The sequence below is a fragment of the Pongo pygmaeus genome, chromosome 1 (assembly GCF_028885625.2).
Source record: "Pongo pygmaeus isolate AG05252 chromosome 1, NHGRI_mPonPyg2-v2.0_pri, whole genome shotgun sequence".
Lineage (NCBI taxonomy): Eukaryota > Metazoa > Chordata > Mammalia > Primates > Hominidae > Pongo > Pongo pygmaeus.
In genome coordinates this window covers 56,481,416-56,508,151 of record NC_072373.2, presented here as the reverse complement: position 1 = coordinate 56,508,151, position 26,736 = coordinate 56,481,416, and the positions used below count along the sequence as shown (strand labels likewise).

The window sequence follows — 26,736 nt, the reverse complement described above, 5'->3', positions numbered from 1 at the left end:
ATATTAACAAGTAACTCATAATTAATTTTTTTACAGGATCCCACTTTGCGCACCAAACAGCCTATCCCAGCTGCCTATAACAGATACGATCAGGAAAGATTCAAAGGAAAAGAAGGCAAGTTGCTTAATTCTTATCTTCCCGTTAGTGTGGTTGTGTTGAACTTGAGAGGCAGTGTGGCCTGATGTTTAAGAGTAAGGGTTGGCAAAGTAATGTCTACAGACCAGATCTTACCCACTGCAATTTTTCTTAAATAACATTTTGTTGTGACACAGCCACACTCATTCATTTATGTATTTTATATATGGCTGTTTTGGCTTTGTGACATCAGTATTGAATTGTTTCAGTAGAGACTGTGTCGCCTACAAAGCCTAAAAATACTATCTGGCCCTTTACAGAAAAAAAGTTGGCCAACCCCTGGTTAATAGCATGGATTCTGGATCCAGATAGCTTATGTCGTAGTAACTTTTTGTGTGAATTTTAATGTTACTTTAACTGCATTCTGCCTTAGTTTTCTCCTGTGTGTAATTAAAATGTTATTATAGTGCCTGTCTCTTATCGTTATTGTGAGTATTGGATTGGTTAATAAATATTAAGTTCCCAGAATAGTATCTGATATGTAAGTAAATTATCTATAAATGTTTGCTGTTATTCATACTGCTTTTGTTTTTATATAATTTAAAGTAGAGATTCTACATGTTAAGTCATTTTTCCCAAGTTATAAATGTGTATGTACATTGAGAACTTGGAAACAGGTTTTGAGCAATGATGGGAGGACTGACTTTGTGGTAGTCTACGTGGTGTTCTGGCTAATGCAATAACAAACCATTTCTGCAGTTGTGAGGTGAGACTAATGTCAGTGTAACTTCCTCTTGGGATCTTCATTCATCATGACTTGATTCATGAAAATATTAGGTAGAAGCAACTGGAAGTTAATGATATTTTTAAGCATAATCTGAAATCTTCATTTAAGGTTTTTTGAAATGATATGTTGCCTTGATGCAATGAATTTTGTGTGCTGACTTCATTCAGTTGTTAAAGGCATGCACTGGATATGTGCCATAGAAAGACTACGTCCATTCTTTCATTATAATATTCAATGTTTTTCTTGGGGAATGAATTATATAAAGCAGAGGTTGGTAAATTACAGCCCCCAAACTAAATATAACCCTCCATGGGCCAAATTGGGTTGCCCCCAATTGATCACATATATTGTTTATTCTGCTTTTGCACTAAAATACAGAATTGGGCAGTTGTGACAGATTTTAAGGCTCGCGATGTATTAAAATATTTGCCTTTACAGAAAGGCATATTGGGATTCTGTACTGGCACTCCCGTCATTATTTACAACATTGCTTTCTATAAAATATGTAATATGGTTGATTGCTGTGGCTCACACCTGTAACCACAGCACTTTTGGAGGTGGAGGCAGGAGGATTGCTTGAGTTCAGTACTTTGTGACCAGCCTCAGCAACATGGCAAAACCCCATCATTACTAAAAATACAAAAAAATACCTGGGTGTGGTGGTGCATGCCAGTGGTCCTAGCTACTCGGGAGGCTGAGGTGGGAGGATTGCTTGAACCTGGGGAGGGGGGATGGGAGAAGAGGTTGCAGTGAACTGAGATTGTGCCACTGTACTCCAGCCTAGGTGACAGAGTGAGACCCTGTCTCAAAAGAAAAAATATATATGTATGTATGTATATAAAAATAAGTATATGCCTTATGACTGAAACTTTGGAACACTACTTTTATAACTTTGGGTCTTTTCATGGTATTAGGTGCTTTTAGTGGTACTACCATTGAGTATTAGTAGTAAGTAATTTGGGGTTATAAAGTATTCAATCTAATTTTTGAACATAATTGCAGAGATAGTCTTAACCAGCTTCTACACAATAGGCTTGCTGGTCTGTATTTAATATATTAATATTTTTAACCTAGAGTCCTTTTTAAAGTTTTTATCTTCACAAGTACGTAATTTAATTTTACATAGTAGATTCAAGGCTTTGTATATTATTGAACCATCACATTCAATGTAGATTATTACTTTAGATTTGTTATAGGTCATAAGATACATGGTCTATAAAATCTTAACAGTAAGCCTCTTTTTTTCATAGAAACGGAAGGCTTCAAAATTGACACTATGGGAACCTACCATGGTATGACATTGAAATCTGTAACGGTAAGTTAATTGGGCTGTAGATGTTCTTTTGTTCCAGGGATTTTATGTGAGTAGCACATGTTGAAGAAAATCTTTATTCTCTGATATTTTTTATTTCAAACATTTTTCTTTATTGATCACTTGTGCTGATTGATCTGTGTGGTGTATTATTTGATTAATGGGTATCCTGTTTCATTTTTCTTTTCCTTCAAACTAAGTTGAATATATGTAAATAAAAGCTGATTTGATTAACTTGCAAGTAGGGCAATGCCACCTGGTCAGTATTTAAAGCCTTTAAGTTGTGAGGTCAGTTTGGGAGAGCTTTTTCGCATAATATCTTTTGTTTTTATTTTTATTTATTTATTTATTTATTTTTTTGAGACGCAGTCTCGCTCTGTCGCCCAGGCTGGAGTGCATTGGCGTGATCTCGGCTCACTGCAACCTCCGCCTCCTGGGTTCGCGCCATTCTCCTGCCTCAGCCTCTGCGAGTAGCTGGGACTACAGGTGCCCGCCACCACGCCTGGCTAATTTTCTTGTATTTTTTAGTAGAGACGGGATTTCACCGTGGTCTCGATCTCCTGACCTCGTGATCCGCCCGCCTCAGCCTCCTGAAGTGCTGGGATTACAAGCGTGAGCCACCGTGCCTGGCCTTGTTTTTAACAATGTAATGTCTTACGCTCTTTAAAGAGATACATTATAGTGATTATAATGCTTACAAAGTATGTAATTGACAGAACTAAATACTTGGATATCTGTGAATATAAGCCTTTGGTTCATGTTTAGCAAACTTTCTTTTTTTAACCTCCTAAAAATGGTTATTTCTATATATTCTGACCAAGCCATATTTAACACTTTTTATTTAATGATTGGACTTGGTGATGTAGAACAGGAATTCTATTAACTTCATTTTGCATATTTATATTCTAGACCATTATACCTTTTATACTTTTATTTATATTCTAGATTATTATACTTTTAAAATACTATGCATGTGTATTAAATAGAGTATACTTAAGACACTAATACCAAACTTTTGTCTTTGCTGGTGAATCATCAGATCTTTATGGACTCTATATAACATGGAATCATTATATATGTGCTGTGATTTCTCAGAACTAACATATATCTTTATATCTACGTGGACTTTTTCATGTTTTACTCACTCATTTCCAAAAGCAAATAGCAAGTATAGATATCTGATTTTAAGTTTGTTTTTTTTCTGGACTGCGAATTGGGATTGGATATCAGATATTTGTTAATATATTTGTTTTTAAATTGTCATCAGATTTGTTTTTGATTATTAAATTATGTGTAGATTAATGAATTCATTCAACAAGTGCCTATTGAGCATTTGTGTCAGATCCTATTCTTGTTGCTGGTCATACAGCTGTGAATAAGACAGATGAGCCTTGTTTAGGGAGAGAAGTCAGAGATACTTCTCTCAGGAGGTAACAGTTGAGCAGAGACTTGGATAGCATTCCTCTACGTCAAGGCAGGGATCAAGACTGAGGTCCAGTAGAGCAACAGCAAGGAGGCCAGTGTTGCTAGAGTTTAGAGAATTAAGGGAAAAGTCATCAGGGATTAGATACTCCCATCTTATGCGATCTGCCTGGTTCTTCCTGACTTCAATATATAATTCATGGCTGAAGATTTAAATTCTTATGTGATTTGGTTATTGACATCTTGGGAACAGAACTTGCCTACTAATCATTTCCCTAAGTGCAACAGAACTTGCCCGCTGATCATTCCCTGAGTGAATTAGTCGTAGAATGAAGTTGTTACCCTTGGGGAGCCATCAAAGTAAGTTTTTTGTTATTTTTGTGATTGTTGTTTTTACTTTTCTCATCCATCCCTATACCTCTGAAATGCCATGAAATGGTTTTATTATCTGAGCTTCTTTGCAAATAGTAAAATCTGTGATGGGTTTTACAGTTGTCCTTTGTACAGAGCAGGTTTTCTAGAATTTAAGGATAGCTTCTTAATTGATCAGTATGAGAATGATGTGATTCTGTGGCATCATCAGAGACTGTTCTAAATATACTGAAAGAGGTGAATTTAAGCAATATACTGAAGTATACTGAAAAGAGAGGTGAATGTAAGCAAATTTATGCTGTGTGATTTTTAAAGAATAATCATGAAAAAAACATTGTGTAGGAATGCAACAGAAAGACTAAAAATGGTTAAATTGCTGATAGTTACATTAATACCCAGTTTGAATCTCTGTGTTGCTTGTGATCTGATTTATGCAGTTGTTAGAATTAATACATAGAGAAATTTGAACTTGAAAGCTTTGAAGCTCTCAGATAATTATTTTTTAGTTGTGTCTCAGACTTACGTTTTCAATTTAATATTTTTTTCTCTTCTTTTCTGCTTTGGAATTACTACCTATTTGTGAGCTTGTGAGTTGCACCAACTTTCTACCTTATTCTCCAGTCAAGAAAGTTTCTCCTTTATAATATCCACCCAGACATATGGTGATGTTAAATATATGTTAAAAGGCTTTGTTGCCCAGATGTAACTTCCTTTCTAATTTATGTATCGTTCATTTTTGCAGCCATTGTTCTCCAAGGTTTTGATATGCCTGGTTGATGTACATAGTTAATAAAATTAGGATCAATCTATGTATCTTTTAAGTTAAACATCAGATTTCTGTTATATGCAAGACTAAATTATGCAGATGGCTAGAATATTTTTATACAGATAGATTATTTCCTATATATGTTGTAGAGAAGGATATATGTTTTGATAATCACATTTCATAAGAATCTTGGGTTAGTGAAAATTTTTATAGAAGTAAAGGCCCCAGGGAAAGTGCTTTGATAATATTTTATGAAAATAAGGATTATTCAAACTTATAGCAACAGAAACCCAGGTATCTTTAAAGTTACAAGTTTGTATAGTTGGGTTTCTGGTTAACTTTTGACTTAGGCCATGAAATATGTTTCACAGTAAAGATTCCAGAGGCCCAAGCCATGAAATTGTTGATTTGATAGATAACTTTTCCAAGTTTGGAGCTTTTCCCCCAAATTTGTTGCTTGGGTTCTGTAATGTTTAAGAAACACTAGGTTAGGCCAGGCGCAGTGGCTCATGCCTGTAATCCCAGCACTTTGGGAGGCCAAGGCGGGCAGATCCCTTGAGGCCAGGAGTTCAAGACCAGCTCGGTTAACATGGCAAAACCCCATCTACTAAAAATACAAAAATTAGCCAGGATGTGGTGACGCGCGCCTGTAATCCCAGCTCCTCCGGAGGCTGAGGCAGGAGAATTGCTTGAACCCAGGAGGAGGAGGCTGCAGTGAGCCAAGATTATGCCACTGCACTCCAGTCTGGGTGACAGAGTGAGACTCTGTCTCAAAAACAAACAAAAAAACCCCACTAGATTAAACAGATTTTGTGGTTCAGGGAATCTCATTGTTTTTAATGTATGAATATCTAAATTGGAAGAATATGCAGTCTTTCTCAAGCTTATTTAACCCCCCGAGTTTGCCCCTACCCTAACACCTAGGGAATATTCTTGGAAAGGACTAGTGTTTCATAGAATCAGGTTAAGTAAAGCTATCTCAGAATTATGTGTTAGAAGTAGAAACCATTCAGTGGGGGAAATAACAATATATTTTCATGGTTTCATTTTGTGATAGGGTCATATTAGACAAAGAATCTCACTTGATAAAGTTTTTTTATTGTATAGTAAATAAGAGGATATAAAGAAGATCTGTTTTTGTTAGTTTTCAAGGAACCAATTTGTGGTTCCACTGGAGAAATAATTAGATGGTGATCACAGTTCACTCTTATTAATAAGGATTTGGTAGTTGCCTTGAGAACAACTTCATTTTAACCTGTCTAGCCTGTTCATATTTAACTGGAAGGGTTACAGACTCTAACCTCTATTTGTTCTTAGTGAGTATCATTGACTCTTGATTACCTTTACTGTCTTCATTTTTGAGGAAGCATCTCACACCCTGCAATTACAGAGATTAAAAGCTTTCCTTCAAGATCTTTGCTTGAATTTATTCCAACAGTCTTCATAGTTCTTACACTAAGTATGTTTTGGGAACGATTTTTTTTGACAGTAAGTAAACTTAGGTAGCTTTATACAATTTGTTAGAGGTGTGATAATATCACCATCAATTCTCAGGAGGATCCAGAATCTCAGTCTGTCAACCAGGTTATATTCTTAAAAGCAGGAACACATACATAGCACTCTCCCCACCCCACCACTGTTTTATAAAGCTTCCTTCATTCCCATTTGGTTATTGATTAATTTGTTGTTCATCTCTGCTTGAAGTGTTACGCGAGTGCTATAGTAGCAGTAATGTTCTGGAGTTGAGTGAAGAGTTCAGCCCTGCAGATAATGGAGACTTTTTAAAAAGCTGTCTTCCTTAGGGCTCTATTTCCTTTTCTTCCTCTTTCCTTTAGCAAATATTTGTTGAGTGCATGCTGTGTGCCTTGCAGTGTGCTGAGTGCTGGGACATCAAAGATGAACAAAACCAGACATGTTCATATGGACTTTATGATCTGGTTGGGGAGGAACACATTAGTCACACTATAAAATTGTGACTATGCCAAGTGTTAAATGTACGTTGTGCAACAAGATCCTAAAATTGGGGGATTTGTTGCAGGAGTCAGAATACTTCATTGAGGAGGTAATGCTTGAATAAGATCAGAAGTTTATGTAGGATTTAACTTGGCGATGATGACAGGAAAACACATTTTAGGAGCAGTGAACAAAAAGCAGTAGTAAAAGCCCTGTGATGGGGAGAGTGTGGGGAGTAGAAAGATTTGAAAGAAGACTGGTTATTGTATATATATATATATATATATATTTTTTTTTCTTTTATTATTATTATTATTATTATACTTTAGGTTTTATGGTACATGTGCGCAATGTGCAGGTAAGTTACATATGTATACATGTGCCATGCTGGTGCGCTGCACCCACCAACTCGTCATCTAGCATTAGGTATATCTCCCAATGCTATCCCTCCCCCCTCCCCCCACCCCACAACAGTCCCCAGAGTGTGATGTTCCCCTTCCTGTGTCCATGTGTTCTCATTGTTCAATTCCCACCTATGAGTGAGAATATGCGGTGTTTGGTTTTTTGTTCTTGCGATAGTTTACTGAGAATGATGATTTCCAATTTCATCCATGTCCCTACAAAGGACGTGAACTCATCATTTTTTATGGCTGCATATTGTATATATTTTAAGGATGCTTGTAGGAAAGTTTCTTTTTCTTCTTCCTGCCTGTTCGTAAATGTTAGTGGATTATTACATTACATTGCACTAACATTTATGAACAGTCAGGAAGAAGAAGATGGTAAGGTAGATCATATGTCTCTTTTAGCATGCTTCTGGAGTCATTCATTGTGCCAATCTAAATGTGGCCACAGATATGTTTTATTAGGCATCCATTATAATTTACGTTTTTATCTTATTCACCACCATTTAAAAATTAGAGCTTGTCACATAAGCAGTCTGGATTTCCAGCTTCCTTAAAATCTATCTGGCATGACTGGGTACTGGGTCTGTAGTCTCACATGGCAACAGCCACATCCGCCTAAGCAGGAGCTACCTCCTTTAGATAAGAGGTGTTCTCTAGATTGCCACAGGCCTCATTACTCTGTTATCTCTTATTTAGCCTTCTTTACTTATTTCTGCTACATCTATAGACTTTTGGCCGTCCAGTTTGAAATCCCTGCTCTAGAGGCAGCACCAGTTTGTTAAAGATAAGTTAATCAGTTGGAAATACAACAAATATAAGGCTTTGAAGTCAGTGCTGGCTTTGATTTTCAGTTCTACCATTCATTCTCCTGCTTGTGAAGTTGAGGAGGTTATTTAACCTTTCTATCAGTGATTTTGTTTTTATTTTATAATATATATAATAGAACTTACATCATAGTATTGTTGAAGATTAAAGGAGACACTGTATAAAACGCTTGGTACAAAGAGGCTTAACAAATGGTAGCTACTTGTGTTATTAATTTATGATTCTGTAAACTTAATTAGATGTATGTGTAAATGTAGGCAAATATATGGCTTTATTGTACTTATAATTTATTATATTTATTAATATATGTATTTAGTATTAATGATAGAATTTTCATTCAAAGTTATAAAGACTAGTTTATATAAATATTATGATAGTCTTTTTTCTCTCAAGTAATTGGGGTATTTTTGCAACAACTATGTATGTTTATCTTATAGCAGAGATCTTTTGCATTTGAGAGAAAGTACCTGCAAATAAGTTGTATAAAGAGGGTAATAACTAGGTTGGCCTTTTCCATCCATCTGTTAGGACTCATACATAGAAAGAAATGTAATTTCTTTGGTTTTAAGTTACTGATTTTCTGGACAGGCGTGATGGCTGACAGCTATAATCCTAGAACTTCGGGAGGCTGAGGCAGGAGGGTAGCTTGAGGGCAGGAGTTTGAGACCAGCCTGTGCAAAGCAGCGAGACCCTGTCTCTAAAAATAAAAAAAAATTAAGTAACTTTCATCTGAAAAGTGTATAAAGTGTTCAGGATTTTAATATGTAGTTACATAATTATAAGTAGGAATATTACTTTTATAAAATGTTTTTTCTGTACTTTGTATTTAGACTGGCATATTATTCTATTTGAGAATATTATATTACACTTTAAACAATTTTCAAAACTTGTTGCTTGTCTTGATATTTCAGGAAACAAAGTGGTTCTATCATGTGTCTGCCTAGCAGTATAAAGATGTACCTCTTAAATGAAACACTATTTTTTTATATGTGTGTAAAAACTGTTTACAAAATATAAAAATTAAAATAGTATGTATATAGTAGTCCATTGTATCCCTTAAGTTTTGAAAGTTTATTTTATATACTTGTTACCTGTTACATGAAGTAATACTTCTGTATTAACATATTATGCGTTGTATACGGTTTTTTGTTAGATATGCATTTTTCATAGACTTTTCTAAGAAGCCATCACTTAAGTGAATAGGCAATATTTTTTTCTCTTTTAGCACAAAGAAGCTCAACAAATGGTACTCATAAAAAATCCTTTATATCCCTTTTATAATAATTTTCCTCCTTGTGATTTTTTCCAGCTTTTTTTTGAGGGGGGCAGATAATGTTCTGGTTATAGATTTGGACCAAATCTTAATATAAGGGAGATAAAAGAGAGAACTTTCTATTATGATTTGTTGGCCTGTTTGTTACAGCAAATTAAGCTTCAGTTTTCTCATCGGAAAGGTGGTATAACTTCTTTAGGGATTTGTTTTGAGGTTTAAATGTATCCAGTTACACCTTGTTTAGCATTGCCCTTTTCACTGCTTCTTTAAAAGTTTATTTTGTTTTATTATTACTGTTTTTGAGATGGAGTTTCACTGTCTCACCCAGGCTGGAGTGCGATAGCGTGATTTCCCCTCAGTGCAACATCCGTCTCCTGGGTTCAGGCGATTCTCCTGCCTCAGCCTCCTAAGTAGCTGGGATTACAGGCGTGCACCACCATGCCTGGCTAATTTTTTGTATTTTTAATAGAGACTGTATTGGCCAGGCTGGTTGCGAACTCCTGACCTCAAGTGATCTGCCTGCCTCCGCCTCCCAAAGTGCTTGGATTACAGGCATGAGCCACCGTGCCCGGCCTCCTTTCACTGCTTTTTGATTGTGGTATGGAATTAATTGTAGTTATTGCATAAATGTTTTTATATTAAATATATAATATTTTGTAAACGTTTTATACTGAATAATACAGATACACTTTTTTTCTCTAATTGGCTAGTATTTAGACTGAACGCTTATTTAGATGGGTAAATATTAAATCATTTCATGCCTCCCTTGTAGTAAGAGGTGTTAGAATCTGATTTAACCTTAATATTTTGTCAGCATTATTAGCATTTTGGTGCTAATGTACTTCAAGAAAAATGAATTACAGCAACAACATATTCATGTCAGGGAATTTTAATACATATAAAGCGAATATTTATGTGGTTTAGTTTATATATCTTAACTGAGATTTATTGAAAATCCATTGCACACTGGTTGATACATTTTGTGTAAGCCTGTACAATTCACCTCAATTTAGCTTTGCATTTTGTTAAAGAATAACTATTAGTTTACCCAAAACATATTAGAGGTTTTAGTTAATATCTGTAACATAACTTTTAAAATTATTCTACCGATGACTATGGAGTTAATGCCACAATCACAAAACACTTGAGGTTTATTTTAGAAAGAAAGAAAAGTTACTGTTGCCACGTATATCAGAGTAATCTTGAAATCAAGATTACTAATAATTTTTAGTAATAAATTTAACATCACTTTGTTTTAAAATGCTGTAATATTGATCGTTGTAAGAATAGGAAACATAGAAACCGGTTTGGAAACATATTTTGTTAAATAACAAAAATTTATACTATGAAACATCGTTTTGGTTACATATATTCTCTTATAGTTTAGTATACAATGCTGTAGTTATATATGACTTTCAGAATTGCACAAAGATTTTAGTTTTCTTTCAACTTAATAGAGCTTTTTATTCCAGTTTCTATTTACCTGCATCAGTGTAACTTTAATTCAATTTTAACAAAATTATTGTCAGTGTTAAACATATTTTATAACTAATTTCCTACTCCTGCTTGTATTTTTAGATTAACCACTGCTGTTCTTTAACATACAAATGCTTTTATTTTCTGTATTTCTCTTTATTATTTTGAACAAATATTAATCTTTAATGTCCCTTTTAACTTTATGACAGATGTTTTAAATCAGTTGGTTCGTATGAAAAAAACCTAGTATATTTAATAACATGCTGCATTTGGGTGTTTGGGTATGTCCTTGATGGGAACTTTTCCATTGGCTATTGCTGGCTGAACATTAGTTTATTGGATCAATTTCTGGGTCTTTGTAAATTGATTTAGATTTTTGAGTGACTTTTTAATCTTTTATATAATTCCTGCATTCAAATTTTTTAAATTAATTGTCTTAGTATTTTTGTCTTAGTATTCATTGAAGTGTCTAGTTAGTTCATCCCCTTTCCCCTCCCCCATCCTACCAAACCTCATTTGATTTTTAATTCTAAGTTTTGGTTTCTTTTCCAGGTCTTTTTCTTGATGGATGTTTCTTTTAGTGTTGTTCTTCTTGTCTTTCCTGCTTCTCATGTTCCTCTGTGAGTGACTGTTCCCATGTTTTTTTTAAATACCTGTTTTTAAACTCTTACTTGCTTCTGGACTGGACAAATCTTGCTATTTAGAAACTAAGTCCTTATTTGAAATTTCAGAATGGTGCTTTGCACTGAATCCATTGAAGACATATTCACTTGAAATGCTTAGAAATGAAAAATTTTAAGATCTTACTTTTGTTTTAGAGACAAAAGTCATACCATAGAACTCAGATAACTCTCTCACTGTTGAACTTGTCATATTTTATGGGTGTCATTGAAAAAGCTTTTATTTTTACATTTAGATTTTTGAAACTGTATATAAGATCAAATTAGAGTTTTATTTTGAAATCAAGTCAATTTAACTTTATTTATATACACGCATATATATACATATATATATATACATACATATATATATAGAGAGAGAGAGAGAGAGAGAGAGAGACAGAGTCTCACTCTATCACCCAGGCTGGAGTGCAGTGGCACGATCTCAGCTCACTGCAGCCTCTGCCTCCCAGGTTCAAGCAATCCTCCTGCCTCAGCCTCCTGAGTAGCTGAGACTACAGGCGTGTACCACCACGGCCTGGCTATTTTTTGTATTTTTAGTAGAGATTTCACCATGTTGGCCATGCTGGTCTCGAACTCCTGACCTCAAGTAATCTGCCCACCTCAGGCTTCCAAAGTGCTGGGATTACAGGTGTGAGCCACCACACCCCGCCAGTTTAACATTTTTACACATTACAATTAGAATTGATTCAGTCTTTTATCATCCTCTACAGTGAATTCTGGACATTATGAATCCTGTAATCATTTACCTCCCCAAATTTGGTATTTTTGGAGAGACGCTCCAGTTTTTCTACAGTGTCTTTTTGTCATTTCTGTCTTATGTGTGGTGCCATAAATATTCTGGAATTGAATTCCTGATATATTTCATTATACCAAACTTGAGAACTAAAATAAAGCAGCTTTTTGATCTTTCAGAAGTTACTGAATTCTTACTTGTGTTCTATAGATGGCTTTTAGAAAATAACACCCCATTCAGCTTCTGATAGGATTATAATATTTTAGTAACTTATCTAGCTATACAAGGTATTTCACAATATCCTTAGGAATTACTGAGTTTTAAATAGAGTGACAGAATAATTACCAATTATTCTGATAGTAAATTTGTAGGTACATTATAATTCATCAAGAACTTTGGTGTGTGTGTGTGTGTGTGTGTGTGTGTGTGTGTGTGTGTGTGTGTGTGTGTGTGTGTGTGTGTGTGTGTGTGTGTGTGTGTGTGTGTGTGTGTGTGTGTGTGTGTGTGTGTGTGTGTGTGTGTGTGTGTGTGTGTGTGTGTGTGTGTGTGTGTGTGTGTGTGTGTGTGTGTGTGTGTGTGTGTGTGTGTCTATATTTTTTCCCCCTCCTAGAAAAGTTAACAGGCTGGGCGCAGTGGCTCATGCCTGTAATCCCTACACTTTGGGAGGCTGAGGCAGGTGGATTCCTTGAGCCCAGAAGTTCGAGACCAGCTTGGGCAACTTGGCAAAATCCCGTCTCTACAAAAAAATTCAAAAATTAGCCGGGCATAGTCGTGTGCGCCTGTAGTCTCAGGTACTCAGGAGGCTGAGGCAGGCAGATTGATTAAGCCCAGGAGGTCGAGGCTGTAGTGAGCCATGATTGCACTACCACACTCCAGCCTGGGCAACAGAATGAGACCCTCCCCGCCCCCCAAAAAAAGAAGTTACTTTAAGAAGAAACTTCAAGAACGTAACTATTTAAATAACTTGATATTGGAAAATATTTTTCTTTACCTAGGTTAACTGCAGTAGATATAAATGATCTAATACTTTCTAATAAATTGATAGATACCAATTTTGGGGCACCTGTGATAGACGTTTGTATTATTTCTAACTTTCTGAGTCATTATTAATATTTTTGAAAAGTTTGTATAACTTCTAAAGCTTTAAACATCAGTGTAAAAAGGCTATAGTATAGTAGATTTTTTTGTTTTTTGAGATGGAGTCTCACTCTTGTCACCCAGGCTGGAGTGCAGTGGCGTGATCTGGATCAACTGCAACCTCCGCTTCCCAGGTTCAAGCTGTTCTCCTGCCTCAGTCTTCTGAGTAGCTGGGATTACAGGTGCCCGCCACCACACCTGGCCAATTTTTGTATTTTTTAGTAGAGATGGGGTTTCGCCATGTTGGCCAGGCTGGCCTTGAACTCCTGACCTCTAGTGATCGGTGGCCTCCCAAAGTGTTGGGATTGCAAGCATGAGCCACTGTGCCCAGCCCAGTATAGTAGATTTTACAAAACTATGCTTCATTATGTCATACTGGCAGTATTATATTTACATTTTATATTAGAACCCTCTTGTAGATCATCGAAGACCAGTCCACAGTACATAGTAACTGGTTCTAAGTGACTGAATAATTTCAGTCAACATATTTTCTGTGTAACAGATTGAAGGAGAAATAACTGCTGGTGATGAACAGTAGTGCAGAGGTTTTGTTGCCTATGGTTGATAAGCCACCTGAATCCTGAGTTGTCTCATAGGGTGGCATTATATTAGTACTTTGCTGTAGTCCAGAGAAAGGCTGAGAAACTAGGTAATGTTAGTATACCATGAGAAATTGATTCATTTTAATTAAGCTTATGAGAGTAGCATTTGAAATCAAATGCTGATTTATTAATTTGCAGTGATAAATGTAATTAAGAAGGGCACTGGATTCTCACCTCTAACACATAACATGTTCTCTGTATAAAGCTACCTTGGAAATCACAGTATACTGTGCAATGAGCATATAATAAATTATATCCTTCAAATGTTTAGTGGTATTAAAGTAGTCTGTTATTTTTAACTCTTCATTAAAAAAAAGATTTGTTGCAAGGCCAGGGTACCTTTCCCCTTGGGCACTGCTTAGATAGGTTTTGATTTGCCACTGTGATTTCTATTCCTTGTTGTGTCTGACTAATCCCTTGCCAGATGGATATGATGTGTTATTTCTTTAGCTGTATAGATTACTGAGTCAACTTTAGGACTGTGTTTCATTCCATTCTATTTGATTTGTTAAAAAGTGTTGGTGAGGGAACTAGCTCTTTTGAATTTGGAATTCATAATGTAGATATCCAAAGGATCTGATTTATCACAGGAGAGGTTAGGAGCGATACACTGACCTTTCTGCAAGTTTGAGCTGTAGATTTAGGATTAGTCACATTTAGTTTTGTTGATTTGGAAGGGGAGAGAAGAGCAGGGATTTCCTGCTGGGTTTTGGAAATCTTTCTTTCATTTTTAAAGAGATGGGGTCTCACTATGTTGCCCAGGTTGGACTTGAACTCTGGGCTCAAGCCATCCTCCTGCCTTAAGTACCTGAGACTGCAGGTGTATGCCACTTTCCTCAGCATGGAAATCACTTTCTCTACCTTTCACTTATTACAGGTTGATAGTCAAATTAATGAAGCTCCTTAAACCTCACCCTCCCAGTTAGTAATTTCAGTGCTGCAAAGACATTACAATTTGTTTCTTAGCATTGTATAAAAGTACCTAAGATTCAGAATGCAGTCACTATGAGTAAAAAATCAAATATGGTTAAAGTACAAATAAAGTAGTATTGTAAAGTACAAATAGAGAAGTATAAAGAGACTTTATGTATCAGTAGATAAGTAATAATTATATGTTGGGATGAACGTTTTACACAGTCTCAGGATGGACACATTAAAAAATTCTGCTGTGACATATTTGAAAGATGTGAAGGTACACACAGCATAAATGCAAAGCATGAAATATTTTTCATAATTGGTGGATTGTGTAAAAGTTTTGTTTACATTTTACTCATTTGATTATATTTACATAAAGTGTATTTAGTGAAATTACCAGAACCATTTTCAGTAATAGAAGAAAATAGTCTTTCTCTCTTTCACACATGGATGCATGCACATGCATTCATATCTCTCTCTCCCTCCCACATATGCATAAAATTGATCAAAATGTGGTTCAGGTCTCCACTAGTACACTTAAACTGTGCATGCTAACATTTGGTCTGTAAGGAACAACCTACCATTTTTATATGTGCCCTTTTTTACTTACGCTGTATTGATATTTGGTGTTTGCCCATAAAAATAAGCCAGCCATTCTTTCACTATGAGTTTTACATGTAAGTTCTGTTATGCCTTGTAATTTTAGGTTGACTTTGTTAAAAAACAATGATCAAGTTAGTCATAAAACCTAGTTTCCAAAACCAGTGTTTGTTATCTAAGCTGAACTCTTAGAAACTTTAATGTGAAATTATTTTTAATGATAATATAAAAATGAAGAGTCAGGTATGAGCAAAAGTAAGTAATATAGCAGGAGTTTGTATAGTTTAAGTGCATTTTTTTTTCTTTCTTTCTTTCTTTTTGGAAACAGGGTCTTGCTGTGTCACCCAGGCTGGAATGTAGTTGTACAGTCAGAGCTCATTGCAGCCTTTATTTCCTGGGCTCAATCACTGCTCCCACCTCAGCTGGGACCACAGGCATGCACTGCAGTGCCCAGCTAATTTTGGTATATTTTGTAGAGACACGGTTCACTGTGTTGCCCAGGCTGGTCTCTCACGATCCTCTTGCTTTGGCCTCTCAAAGTGCAGAGATTACAGGTGTGCGCCACTGCGCCCAGCCTTAAGTGTGTTTTCATTATTGCCTTAAATTTTTTAGTCTACAGTGATTTAAAATGGTTTAAATGTAATGATTTAAGTTGGGGATTGACAAACCTCTTCTTTAAAGGGCCAGAAACTAAGTACTGTAGGCTTTCAGGCCGATAGACAAAACCACAGAAATTATGTAGGCGCTTATGTAACAAGAGATAAATCAAATTTTCACATTTTTCTTTTTTTTTTTCTTGAGACCGAGTTTCGCTCTTGTTGCCCAGGCTGGAGTACAATGGAGCGATCTCGGCTCACCACAACCTCTGCATCCAAGGTTCAAGTGATTGTCCTGCCTCAGCCTTCCCGAGTAGCTGGAATTACAGTTATGCGCCACCACGCCCAGCTAATTTTGTATTTTTAGTAGAAACAGGGTTTCTCCGTGTTGGTCAGGCTGGTCACAAATTTTTAATGACAAGTACAATGCATGATAATAATCTGCAATACTGGTTTGATAATGAGAATAATGGAATTTCTTTTTGGGTGTGAGGGAACATTTTGCTTAATTGAAGTTCCAAGTTAGTGTTCTCTATTACCAAAATTGATTGCAAATTCATCAGTGCCGGTTTATAATGAGATTTTATGTATTATTTCAATATTCATTAACTATGTAATTGGGGAACTTCCACATAACCCTCCTTTGGCAGTGATAAATCTGCAAATAATCAAGAAAATAATCTAGTAGAATTCTTAGACGGACTAAATTTGCCCATCTGAGCTGTTTTCAGCTCCACACATAGTTTTAACTACCATTTGTTTGGTAGCATCAGCATCTTAATAGATTCCCCTTCAGGTTGTACTTCATTAGTGTTTTCTGAACTACTTAGAAATTACTCCTGCCTGTAGTTGTTTTATGTAGACTACTCATAGAGGCTAATTCCTCAGCCACTTCAAAACATGATTTGGGCTCCTCAAATAAACCATAATTGAGTGGTATTAGTAACATGTTAACAAGAGCCAAAGAAAACCACTCAGTCATTTGCCTTGACTTCTGATTGACAATTGATGTTGCTACACCATGACCTCAACTCATTAAGCAGTAGTGAAAGACTAATAGTCTAAAACAAGTTTATTTTCTCTGAATACATTTTTTTGACTGCTTTAATCAAATCAAATTTAATTAATTAACCATAGATTAACCATTTTCCTTCCCTGGCTAACAAGGAACCTCTCAAATTTGCTTCACAGCCTAATTTTAATTTTTTAATTTTTGTAAAGAGATTTTGTGATGAGATACTCCATTTTAAAGTTTTTAATTTTTCTGCCCATTCCTCTCATGTGAGTTGAGAATGTTGCAATGAGTGCTTAGTCTGGTAATATTTATATTGTATTCTTTTAGCATAGTTGTAGTGTCATTGCATTAGATGATAAACAGTGCTTTGCCATCTAATTTTATTGTACATTAAAGAACATACTACTTTTATTGTATTTTTTTGTTGTTTTTTTGAGATGGAGTCTCACTCTGTTGCCCAGTCTTCAGTACAATGGTGCAATCTTGGCTTACTGCAACCTCTGCCTCCCGGGTTCAAGCAGTTCTCCTGCCTCAGCCTCCTGAGTAGCTGGGATTATAGATGCCTGCCACCACGACTGGCTAATTTTTGTATTTTTGATAGAGACAGGGTTTCACCATGTTGGCCAGACTGGTCCCAAACTCCTGACCTCAAGTGATCTGCCCGCCTCCACCTCTGAGTGCTGGGATTACAGGTGTGAGCCACTATGCCTGGCCTCTTTTTGTTTTAATGTGATGGGTAGGTACCAGCCTCTTTTTGTTTTAATGTGATGTAGGTACCAGTAATTAAAAAAATGAAATTCAGATGTCCTTATGTGACAAAATGCTTGGCACACAAAATGCTGTGTTTTGCATTCATCCAGGAAATGTTTGTTGTGTGCCTGCTGTATGCTAGGCAGTATTGTAGGCCCTGGGGATATCAATAGGAGGGAGGACAAACAAAATTTAGTGTTACATGCTTTTTGGAGGATTAAAGTAAGGTAAAGCAATATAATTGCATTTTTTGTGATTTGTATTGTGCCAACTGGCAGTGCTAACTAAACCTGAGAGTACCACATAAGGTTTCTGTTGTCCATATTTAACTCTTTTTTTTTTTTTTTTTTTTTTTTTGAGACAGAGTCTCACTCTGTCACCCAGACGGGAATGCAGTAGCGCAATCTTGCCTCACTGCACCCTCCGTTTCCCAGGTTCAAGCAGTTCTCTGGCCCAGGCTCCTGAGTAGCTGGGATTACAGGCGCCTGCCACCACGGCTGGCTAACTTTTGTATTTTTAGTAGAGACGGGGTTTCACCAAGTTGGCCAGGCTGGTCTCAAAACACCTGATGTCAGGTGATCCACCCGCCTCAGCCTCCCAAAGTGCTGAGATTACAGGCGTGAGCCACCGCGTCTGGCTGACCTCTGCTGTTTTAAAGGCAGTCATCGACAATAGGTAAATGAATGAGTTTGGTTGCATTACAGTAAATCTTTATAGATGCTACAATTTGAATTTCATATAATTTTTACATTTTAAATAATATTTTTGATTATCTAGATTTATTTTTCAACCATTTAAAGTGTAAAAACCAGTCTTGGCCTGTGTGCCATACAGAAACAAGTAGCGGCCTGGATTTGGCTCACTGCTGTATTTTGCTTACTCTTATTTAAATTTTTATCAGTGGATATGGAGGCAACTGTTTATTTCTAATTCAAGTAATTAGTACTTGTCTCATTTTATGTCTTTAGAAATTGATGTTTAGATGAATTTTAAGAAGGATGCTATTTAAACACACCCATACCTGGCATATGCATTAAGTAAAAATATGAACTTTAACATTAAATTTGTGAGAATGATGCTGGGTATGGTGGCTCACACCTATAATCCTAGCACTTGGGGAGGCCAAGGCAGGTGCATCACTTGAGGCCGGGAGTTCAAGACCAGCCTGGCCAACATGGTGAAATCCTGTCTGTACTAAAAATACAAAAATTAGCTGGGCGTGGTGGCACATGCCTATGATCCCAGCTACTAAAGAGGCGGAGGTGGGAGGATCACTTGAGCCCAGGAACCAGAGGTCGCAGTGAGCCAAGATCACATCACTGCACCCTCACTGCACCCCAGCCCGGGTGACATAGCAAGACTCTGTCTCAAAAAAAAAAAATAAAAAATAAAAAAATAAATTTGTAAGAATGGAGGCAGTTGCATAATGGCTGATGCCTATGTAATGTAGATAAAATTACTTTCCTGTTTATCTCATGAGATGCAAGAATATTAAATGAAAATTGTTAATGATGAATTTGGATTTTATAAAGCAATAAGAGGCAATGCTATAAGATGTATTTCCAAATGAGTTTTTAAAAATAAAATCCTGACAAATATTTTTTCTTAGTGTGATCCCTTTTGTAATTTTAATTCTTTTTTTTTTTTTAACTTTTAAGTTCAGGGGTACATGTGCAGGTTTGTTACATATGTAAACTTGTGTCATGGGGGTTTGTTGTACAGATTATTTCATCACCCAGGTATTAAGCCTAGTACCCATTAGTTATTTTTTCTGATCCTCTCTCTCTACTCTCCACCCTCTGATAGGCCCCAGTGTATGTGGTTCCCCTCTATGTGTCTGTGTGTTATCATCATTTAGCTGCCACTTATAAGGGAGAACATGTGGTATTTGTTTTTTTGTTCCTGCGTTAGTTTGCTAAGGATAATGGTCTCTAGCTCCATCCATGTCCCTGCAAAGGATATGATCTCATTCTTTTTTATCACTGCATAGTATTCCATGGTGTATATGTAACATATTCTTTATCCAGTCTATCAATGATAGGTATTTAGGTTGATTCCATGTCTTTGCTACTGTGACTAGTGCTGCAGTGAATATACGCATGCACGTGTCTTTATAATAGAGTGATTTATATTCCTTTGAGTATATAACCAGTAATGAGATTGCTGGGTTCAGTGGTATTTCTGTCTTTAGGTCTTTGAGGAATCACCACAGTTTCTTTCACAATGGTTGAATTAATTTACACTTCCATCAACAATATGTAAGCCTACCTTTTTCTACACAACTTTGCCAGCATCTTGTTTTTTGATAGCCGTTCCGACTGGCGTGAGATGGTATCTTCATTGTGGTTTTGATTTCCCTTTCTCTAATGATTAGTGATGTTGAGCTTGTTTTCATATGATTGTTGGCCACATGTATGTCTTCTTTGGAAAAGCGATCATGCCCTTTGCCTACTTTTTAATGATTTTTATTGTTGTTGTTGTTAATTTGTTTAAGTTCCATATAGATGCTGGATATTTGACCTTTGTTGGAGGCATAGTTTGCAAAAATTTTCCCATATTTTGTTGGTTTTCTTTTTACTCTGTTGATAGTTTCTTTTGCTGTGCAGAATCTCTTTTGCTTAGATCCTATTTGTCATCTTTTACTTTTGTTGAGCTACTTTTGATGTCTAATTATCTCATCAAGTAAGTGCTACACCCTGAACTGGAGGCAACATCTTTCTAAACCACATCTGTGAGCAGAGGGGGCACAGCCGCATTTTGTGGGAGATGCATTTCAGCATCAGGAGGCAGTTAAGTCTTCACAGGTTATCCAAGGACTATATGGATAACTTACAAGTGTTTACACCTCCAGAGAAAAGCCCTGTGTGATTACTGCTGTCTTCCAACTGTGGAGACTGAGGCACACACTGGCAAGCAAATTGCTTTAGGAACTATTGGCAAACGGGATCAAGAAAGAACTAGCCTCTGCTGAACACTGCACATGGTTGAGCCTGTGTCCCAGCTATCAGGGTATCAATCTGTCTAGGTCCCAGCTATATTCCCAGTACCTGGCAGAGTTCTTGGGACAAAGTAGATACCTCTGTTCATTTTCTATTGTCACAGTAATAAATTACCACAAGTTTGGCAGCTAAAAAAACACTCTCTTACAGTTCTGTAAATCCAAGGTTCAGGTATATCGTGGCTTAGGGAGAGGCCTCCACGTAGAGTCTCATAGACTGAAGTCAAGGTGTCAACAGCAATGTGTTCCTTTTGGGAAACTTCGGGGAAGTACCCATTTCCACGTTCCTTCAGGTTGTTGATTGAATTCAGTTCCTTGTGATTTTAAGACTGAGGTCCCTGTTTGTTTGCTGGATGTAAACTGAGGGCTAATTCAACCTTCAGGAGGCCACTTGGTTCATGGCCTCCTTCATCTTGAAAGTCAGCAGTGGTGGATACAGTCCCTCTCATGCTTTGACTCTCCCTTGTTCTTCTTCTCTTCTGCTGTGTTTCTCTCTGACTCTTCTCCCTTCCTCTTAAGGGTCCATGTGATTATACTGGGCCAATCAGGAAAATCTCCCTATTTTAAAGTTATCTGCAAAGTAACTTTGCCATGTAATGTTAAAATATTCACAGGTTCTAGGGCCTAGGGCGAATGGAAATCTTTGGAGAACCATTGTTCTGCATACTACCACACTCAATCCATATTTTTTAATAAATGAAAAAAAGATGTATTTGTTAGTGTTGGAAGAATAAAAATTTTATGAATTTTTGGTTGCTTAATGTTAAACAGAGTTGATTTTTGTTTGTTTTGTTTGAGACAGAGTCTTTCTCTGTCGCCCAGGCTGGAATACAGTGGCATCTCAGCTCACTGCAACCTCTGTCTCCTGGATTCAAGTGATTTTCCTGTGTCAGCCTACCCAGTAGCTGGGACTACAGGTGTGTGCCGCCACACCTGGCTAATATTTGTATTTTTAGTTTGGATGGGGTTTCACCGTGTTGGCTAGGCTGGTCTCAAGTGCCTGACCTCAAGTGACTCACCCACCTCGGCCTCCCAAAGTATTGGGATTACAGGCGTGAGCCACTGCGCCTGGCTGATTTTTGGTACCTTTTGTTTTTTGTTTTTTTTTTAAGAAAATTACTTAAAATGAGTAATATTTATGCTAAGATATCCAACTGATTTATAACAGCATATGATAAAGTTATGAGGTTTTTTTTTTTTTTTTTGTATTTTTAGCCAAGCTGAGGAAAGACTTGCAGTGGAAAGACAAGCAGTTGATTGGTGAGAGATTGCAGGGTTTGATGACAGATTAGGAGAGCAGGACAGTATAAATAGATTAGGGAAGAAGAGAGAATTAGTGAGCCAACCTTCCTGCAGGTTATAGAGCCTTTTATGTGTTCCTACCTTAAATATGCTAAGATCCGAGAGATGGATAGTTCATCCCAGTTAACATAAATGAAGAGTTCTCTTTCAGTTCTTGTCATTTTTTTGACAACCCGGGAACCATCCTGTATGGCCCACTTGCCTAAGTCAAGCATTCCGTCACTCTTCCATTCAGACATTTTACTTTCTGTCAGTTGTGAAGACTACAGTTACCTGGCACTGCATCCTTTTTCCCTCTTCCTTTTGCCATCCTGTGTTCTGAATTGTCAGGTCCACCTAAATAGAAGGCCTAAACTTGATTGTTACTTGGTAACTTAAGACTATAAGATTATTGTTTCTAAACCATTGCTATTTCTAATACCAAGATGTACCAGTTTGATCAAAGACTTAATTTTCTAGGCCCAGACAGCTGACATAATGGATTTAGGTTTATTTTTTCTTTGAAATGAGTGCATGAGTGCCTTAAGATAGAGTACATAGTCAAAAAATATGAATACTGTAGCAAGTTTTAGGGATTCTTGCAGTCTTCCTGAGCACAGTGGTGGAGAAAGGAGGAAAATCCTTGGTTACATTGCACACTCATCAAGTCAGGCAACCTGGCCTAGGGCAACATAAGCCTAGAGAAAGGAGTCTTATTCTCTGGTTTGCTCTCTGCAGGTTGTGCCTTTTTGTGATCTTTTTCCTTTAGAGAGGCTCCTTATTGTGAAGCAGCTGTTAAAAGGGTATGCCTTATTCTATTTCTTTTTCTTGGTTTTCTTAATTACTTAATTATAAAACATTTCTAACATAAATATAATGAGAGAAAATAGCACGTGATCTTCCGTCTTCCCATCACACAGATTCTATAATTACCATTTTTGAAGGCTCTCCTTATCTGTTCCACCTCTTCCTTTTTTTTCTAAAGTATTTAAATGCAGAATCGAAACACTGTGATTTTGTTCCTACATACTTTGCCTCTCTTAAACATATGGACATCTTTTACATAGCCACAGTGCCATTGTATACAACGAAATAAATAATATTGATGTAATCTAACACACAGTTCATTTTACAGTTTCTTTGATTTCCTGAAAATTGTCTTTTTGTAATTCGTTTGTTGGAAATAGGACCCAAACAAGCACCATAAGTTGCGTTTAGTTGTTAGGAATCTCAGGTATCTTTTACTGTAGTTCATAAATTTTTTGTGCCATTGGTGCATTTGGAAGACTGGAAATCCTATGAATCCTCTTTCTGAATACTATTTTTAAGGCATAAAAGAAAATACATAAGATAAAACCAATTGTATTTAAAGTGAAATCAAGATATTTTTTAAAAACACATTTATGACATGATTTGTGCTTCTTTACTAATGCATTGTGTAACATGATCTAGTGGCAAATTTGATAAATACCAGATTTTAGAAGTCTAATGAGCATATGTAATTTTGGGATATCTTTATTCTATTATGTTATGAAAAAATCTGATTTTTGTTGGTGGCAAAGTTGTAACCATTTATAATAATAATACTGTGGTTTATCTGCATTCCTGAAGAAAGTCTTAATTTCATTTAGAGATTAATGAAAATAAAATTATAAATTTTTTTCCCATTGCATTTCTGCTGAATTCTATCCATAATTCCATGCTCTAAAGGGGCAGTACATATTAAGAAAGGTCTTGGCTACAAGTCTTCTCGGTGGCTTTTTCTAAGTTTTTCAACAACTTGGCAAGTTCTTTACCTCTTAGCCTTTGTCCTTCCAGTTGTTTGTCTGGAACATTCTTCCTCTTGCTCTTAATAAGACTGATTCCTTCCATTAATTCAAATCTCAGTTCATCAGCCACTTTTTCAGGACCCTTTTTCTTCTAGTTATCTTGTTGTTATCTAGTTATCTAGTTATCTTGTTGTTCATTTGTTTTCTTTGATTATCTTTCTTTAAATATATGAATTCGAAGGTAGAAACTATGTCTTTCTTGCCTTCCACTATATCTCCAGTGCTGAGAACAGAGCATTTTGCATGTAAGTGTTGCTTGAAAAGTATTTTCAAATGAATCTGAAGCCTATGTTATACATTATATTTTTAGTTATTTTCCATAATTTCATATGGGTGTAGAGTGGTAATTTTAATTCATTATTATTGTTAATGATGCTTTGTAATATATAGGCCCTCAGTGCCACTTGACAGTCCTTTCATACATTGCTTGATGATTCTTTATTACATCGTTCCTGGCGAATCAGGTGCTTTATACAGTGTTTTCTTTCTCAGTAAATGGCAACTGTCAGTGTTCAGGCCAGTGTTCTAGGCATCATCCTTGTCACTTACTCCTCTCTCATCTCTAGTATCCAGCCATCATGAAGGCCTGTAGACCTTACTTGCTGACATCTCTGGAATCCCTTCTCTCCATGTCACTACTACCCTTTCTCACTATAGAGAAAACTTGATTTGGTACTGTAAAACATTTTCCTTTAAATGAAATGAAAATGCTTTAAACGAAAAGGGTGAGACTGTTTCATTGAGTCAAGTTGTAATTCACTATTCCTTATCCAGGAATTTTTTGTTTTTTTCTTTTAAATAAGTCTCAAGGGAGAGAGAGAATAATTTACAGTGAGATAGAAGGTATGAATGGGATGAAAAGATTGGGTAGAGGGATTAGCTTTAGCAAGGAAGAGAATCATTTATGGGCCTTGTAGCTGGCCAAGGGTTTTAGGGATTTTGGTATATAGTACATTGAGAAGCCATTGAAGCAGTGGGATGGCATGCCTAGCTTTGTGTTTTGAAAGTAACATTATGGCTGTAATATTGGCAACAGATTATGTGGATATGAGGAAACTGGCTATAAAGGTATTGCAGTAGTTAAAAAAATGAGTGATGCTGTTTTAAATAGGGCAAGATGAAGAAAAGTAGATGGATTCCAGTAGGGATCCAAGTAAGTCTTTGGGTTAAATGGATATGGGCAATAGCAAGAGAAAGAAGTGGCAAAGGTGATGATAGAAGATAACTTAGGTTTTAGTTTATATTAAGTGTACATGACTTACAGACATACAGATACAGTTGGCACTCCATATCCGTGGGTTCCACATCTGTAGATTTAACCAACTGCCGATCGAAAATATTAAAAAAACAAAAAAAAACCCAGAACGCCTGTGCTGAACATGTACAGACTTTTGTGTGAGTTATTTTTTTCTTAAACAATACAGCATAACAACTATTTACATAGCATTTAGATTGTATTAGGTATCATAAGTAATCTAGAGATTACTTAAAGTATGCAGGAGGATGTGCATATTTTATATGCAAACAGTATGCCATTTTATATAAGGGACTTGAGCATCTGTGGATTTTGGTGTCTGCAGAGAGTCCTGGAGCCAATTCCCCACAGATACAGAGGTATAATTGTACTCTAAATTAGAGGTTTTGCTTATGACCTTTGATTAAAACTTTACTTTTGTAAAAATCAAGTTTACTTGTCTTTTTTTTGCTCAGTTATTAGCTTTCTCTCTGAAGTATATAGGAGTCATTCTCTTCCTTCTCTTGCATGAATCTGTTAGGAAGAAGATTGTAGTTATTTTTTTTTCATTAACCTTTTCAGAAGACAAACAGATCCCTGATAAGGGAATACAATTTTAAACACATTTTAAAAACAAATTTTAAATGTTAAGCAAATGTGAAACAGTGGGCTAGTTTTCTTTGTTCATTAATTTCTAGGCTCAGACAACATTTTGCATTGTATCAGGCCCAGGCAGTCAGTTTTGTGGTTACTTTTGGGGCTGTGTTGGCCCTCCCTCATGGTGGTGTGACCCTAGGAACATAGGCCCCTAAACCCTGTTTCCCTGATCTTTTCCCAGTAATGAGGCATTTATTGCAACATAGCATCAACTCCATTATGTTGTATACACAAGAACTGTTTTGCTTTTTTGAGGCTTGGTCGTGGATACTGATTATGAACAGACAAAAAATCTTCAGCATGTCCTCTTTAGGAGAAGTTGTCTTTGGATCCATTTGCCAAGGATTTGTTCAGGTGGCGTAGCAGACGGAGGACATTGTCTTACAGAGCATTAAAGAATCATCATAGGAGCAGCAAACAATTTTATTACTGTAAACTTTGGTGGTAGTGGGTTTTCTATCCCATTTTAGTATTTAGTATACATCATCTGCGTTCTGGGAGTAATGTCTAAATGATACATTGAAATTCTTGGAGATGCCTTAGAAATGTCTGTCAACAGGAATTTTTTTTCTACTTTTTAAGGCTATGTTAATCTCATAGTGAAATTTCCTAAACAGTAAAAAATAGAAAATTTATCTAAATAGTCTGGATGAACTGGTTTTACCTTCTCATGACAAAATGGTAGGTGACCAAACAGTAGGATAGGTAAATGCAGTTCTACTTTTATCTATTAAAAATTAGCAGTTTTTCTTTAAAAAGAAGCAAATTTTATAATTTATAAGTGCCACCTGCCTGCTGTTTACAGTTGTGCCTCAGGGCCCAAAGAAGCAAGAGATAAGCAGTAATGTGTATGTTTTGCAATGGTTGTTGTCACCATTAAACAACTGAAAAGAAGGGACAATAATTGGGGGATCAGATATACTCTATTTTCTCTTGTCTTTATTGCTCCTAATATCAGGTGCCCCTCCAGTGTGTGAAAATGGTATGAAGTCTGGAGGCGTGGCAAAGGATGAAGAACAGAGAATGGGAATATAAAG

The 26,736-nt window shown here is 36.3% G+C and overlaps 1 protein-coding gene across 1 annotated transcript in view; it reads left to right on the top strand.

The window, feature by feature from the left end:
* Window positions 1-26,736, top strand: part of CDC73 (cell division cycle 73) — a 137,495-nt gene that overhangs the window by 29,038 nt on the left and 81,721 nt on the right. Inside the window, exons 9-10 of the mRNA XM_054450084.2 lie at window positions 37-115; window positions 2,114-2,178. Of these exons, the coding sequence (XP_054306059.1) occupies window positions 37-115; window positions 2,114-2,178 (144 nt within the window). The remainder of the gene's footprint in view (window positions 1-36; window positions 116-2,113; window positions 2,179-26,736) is intronic.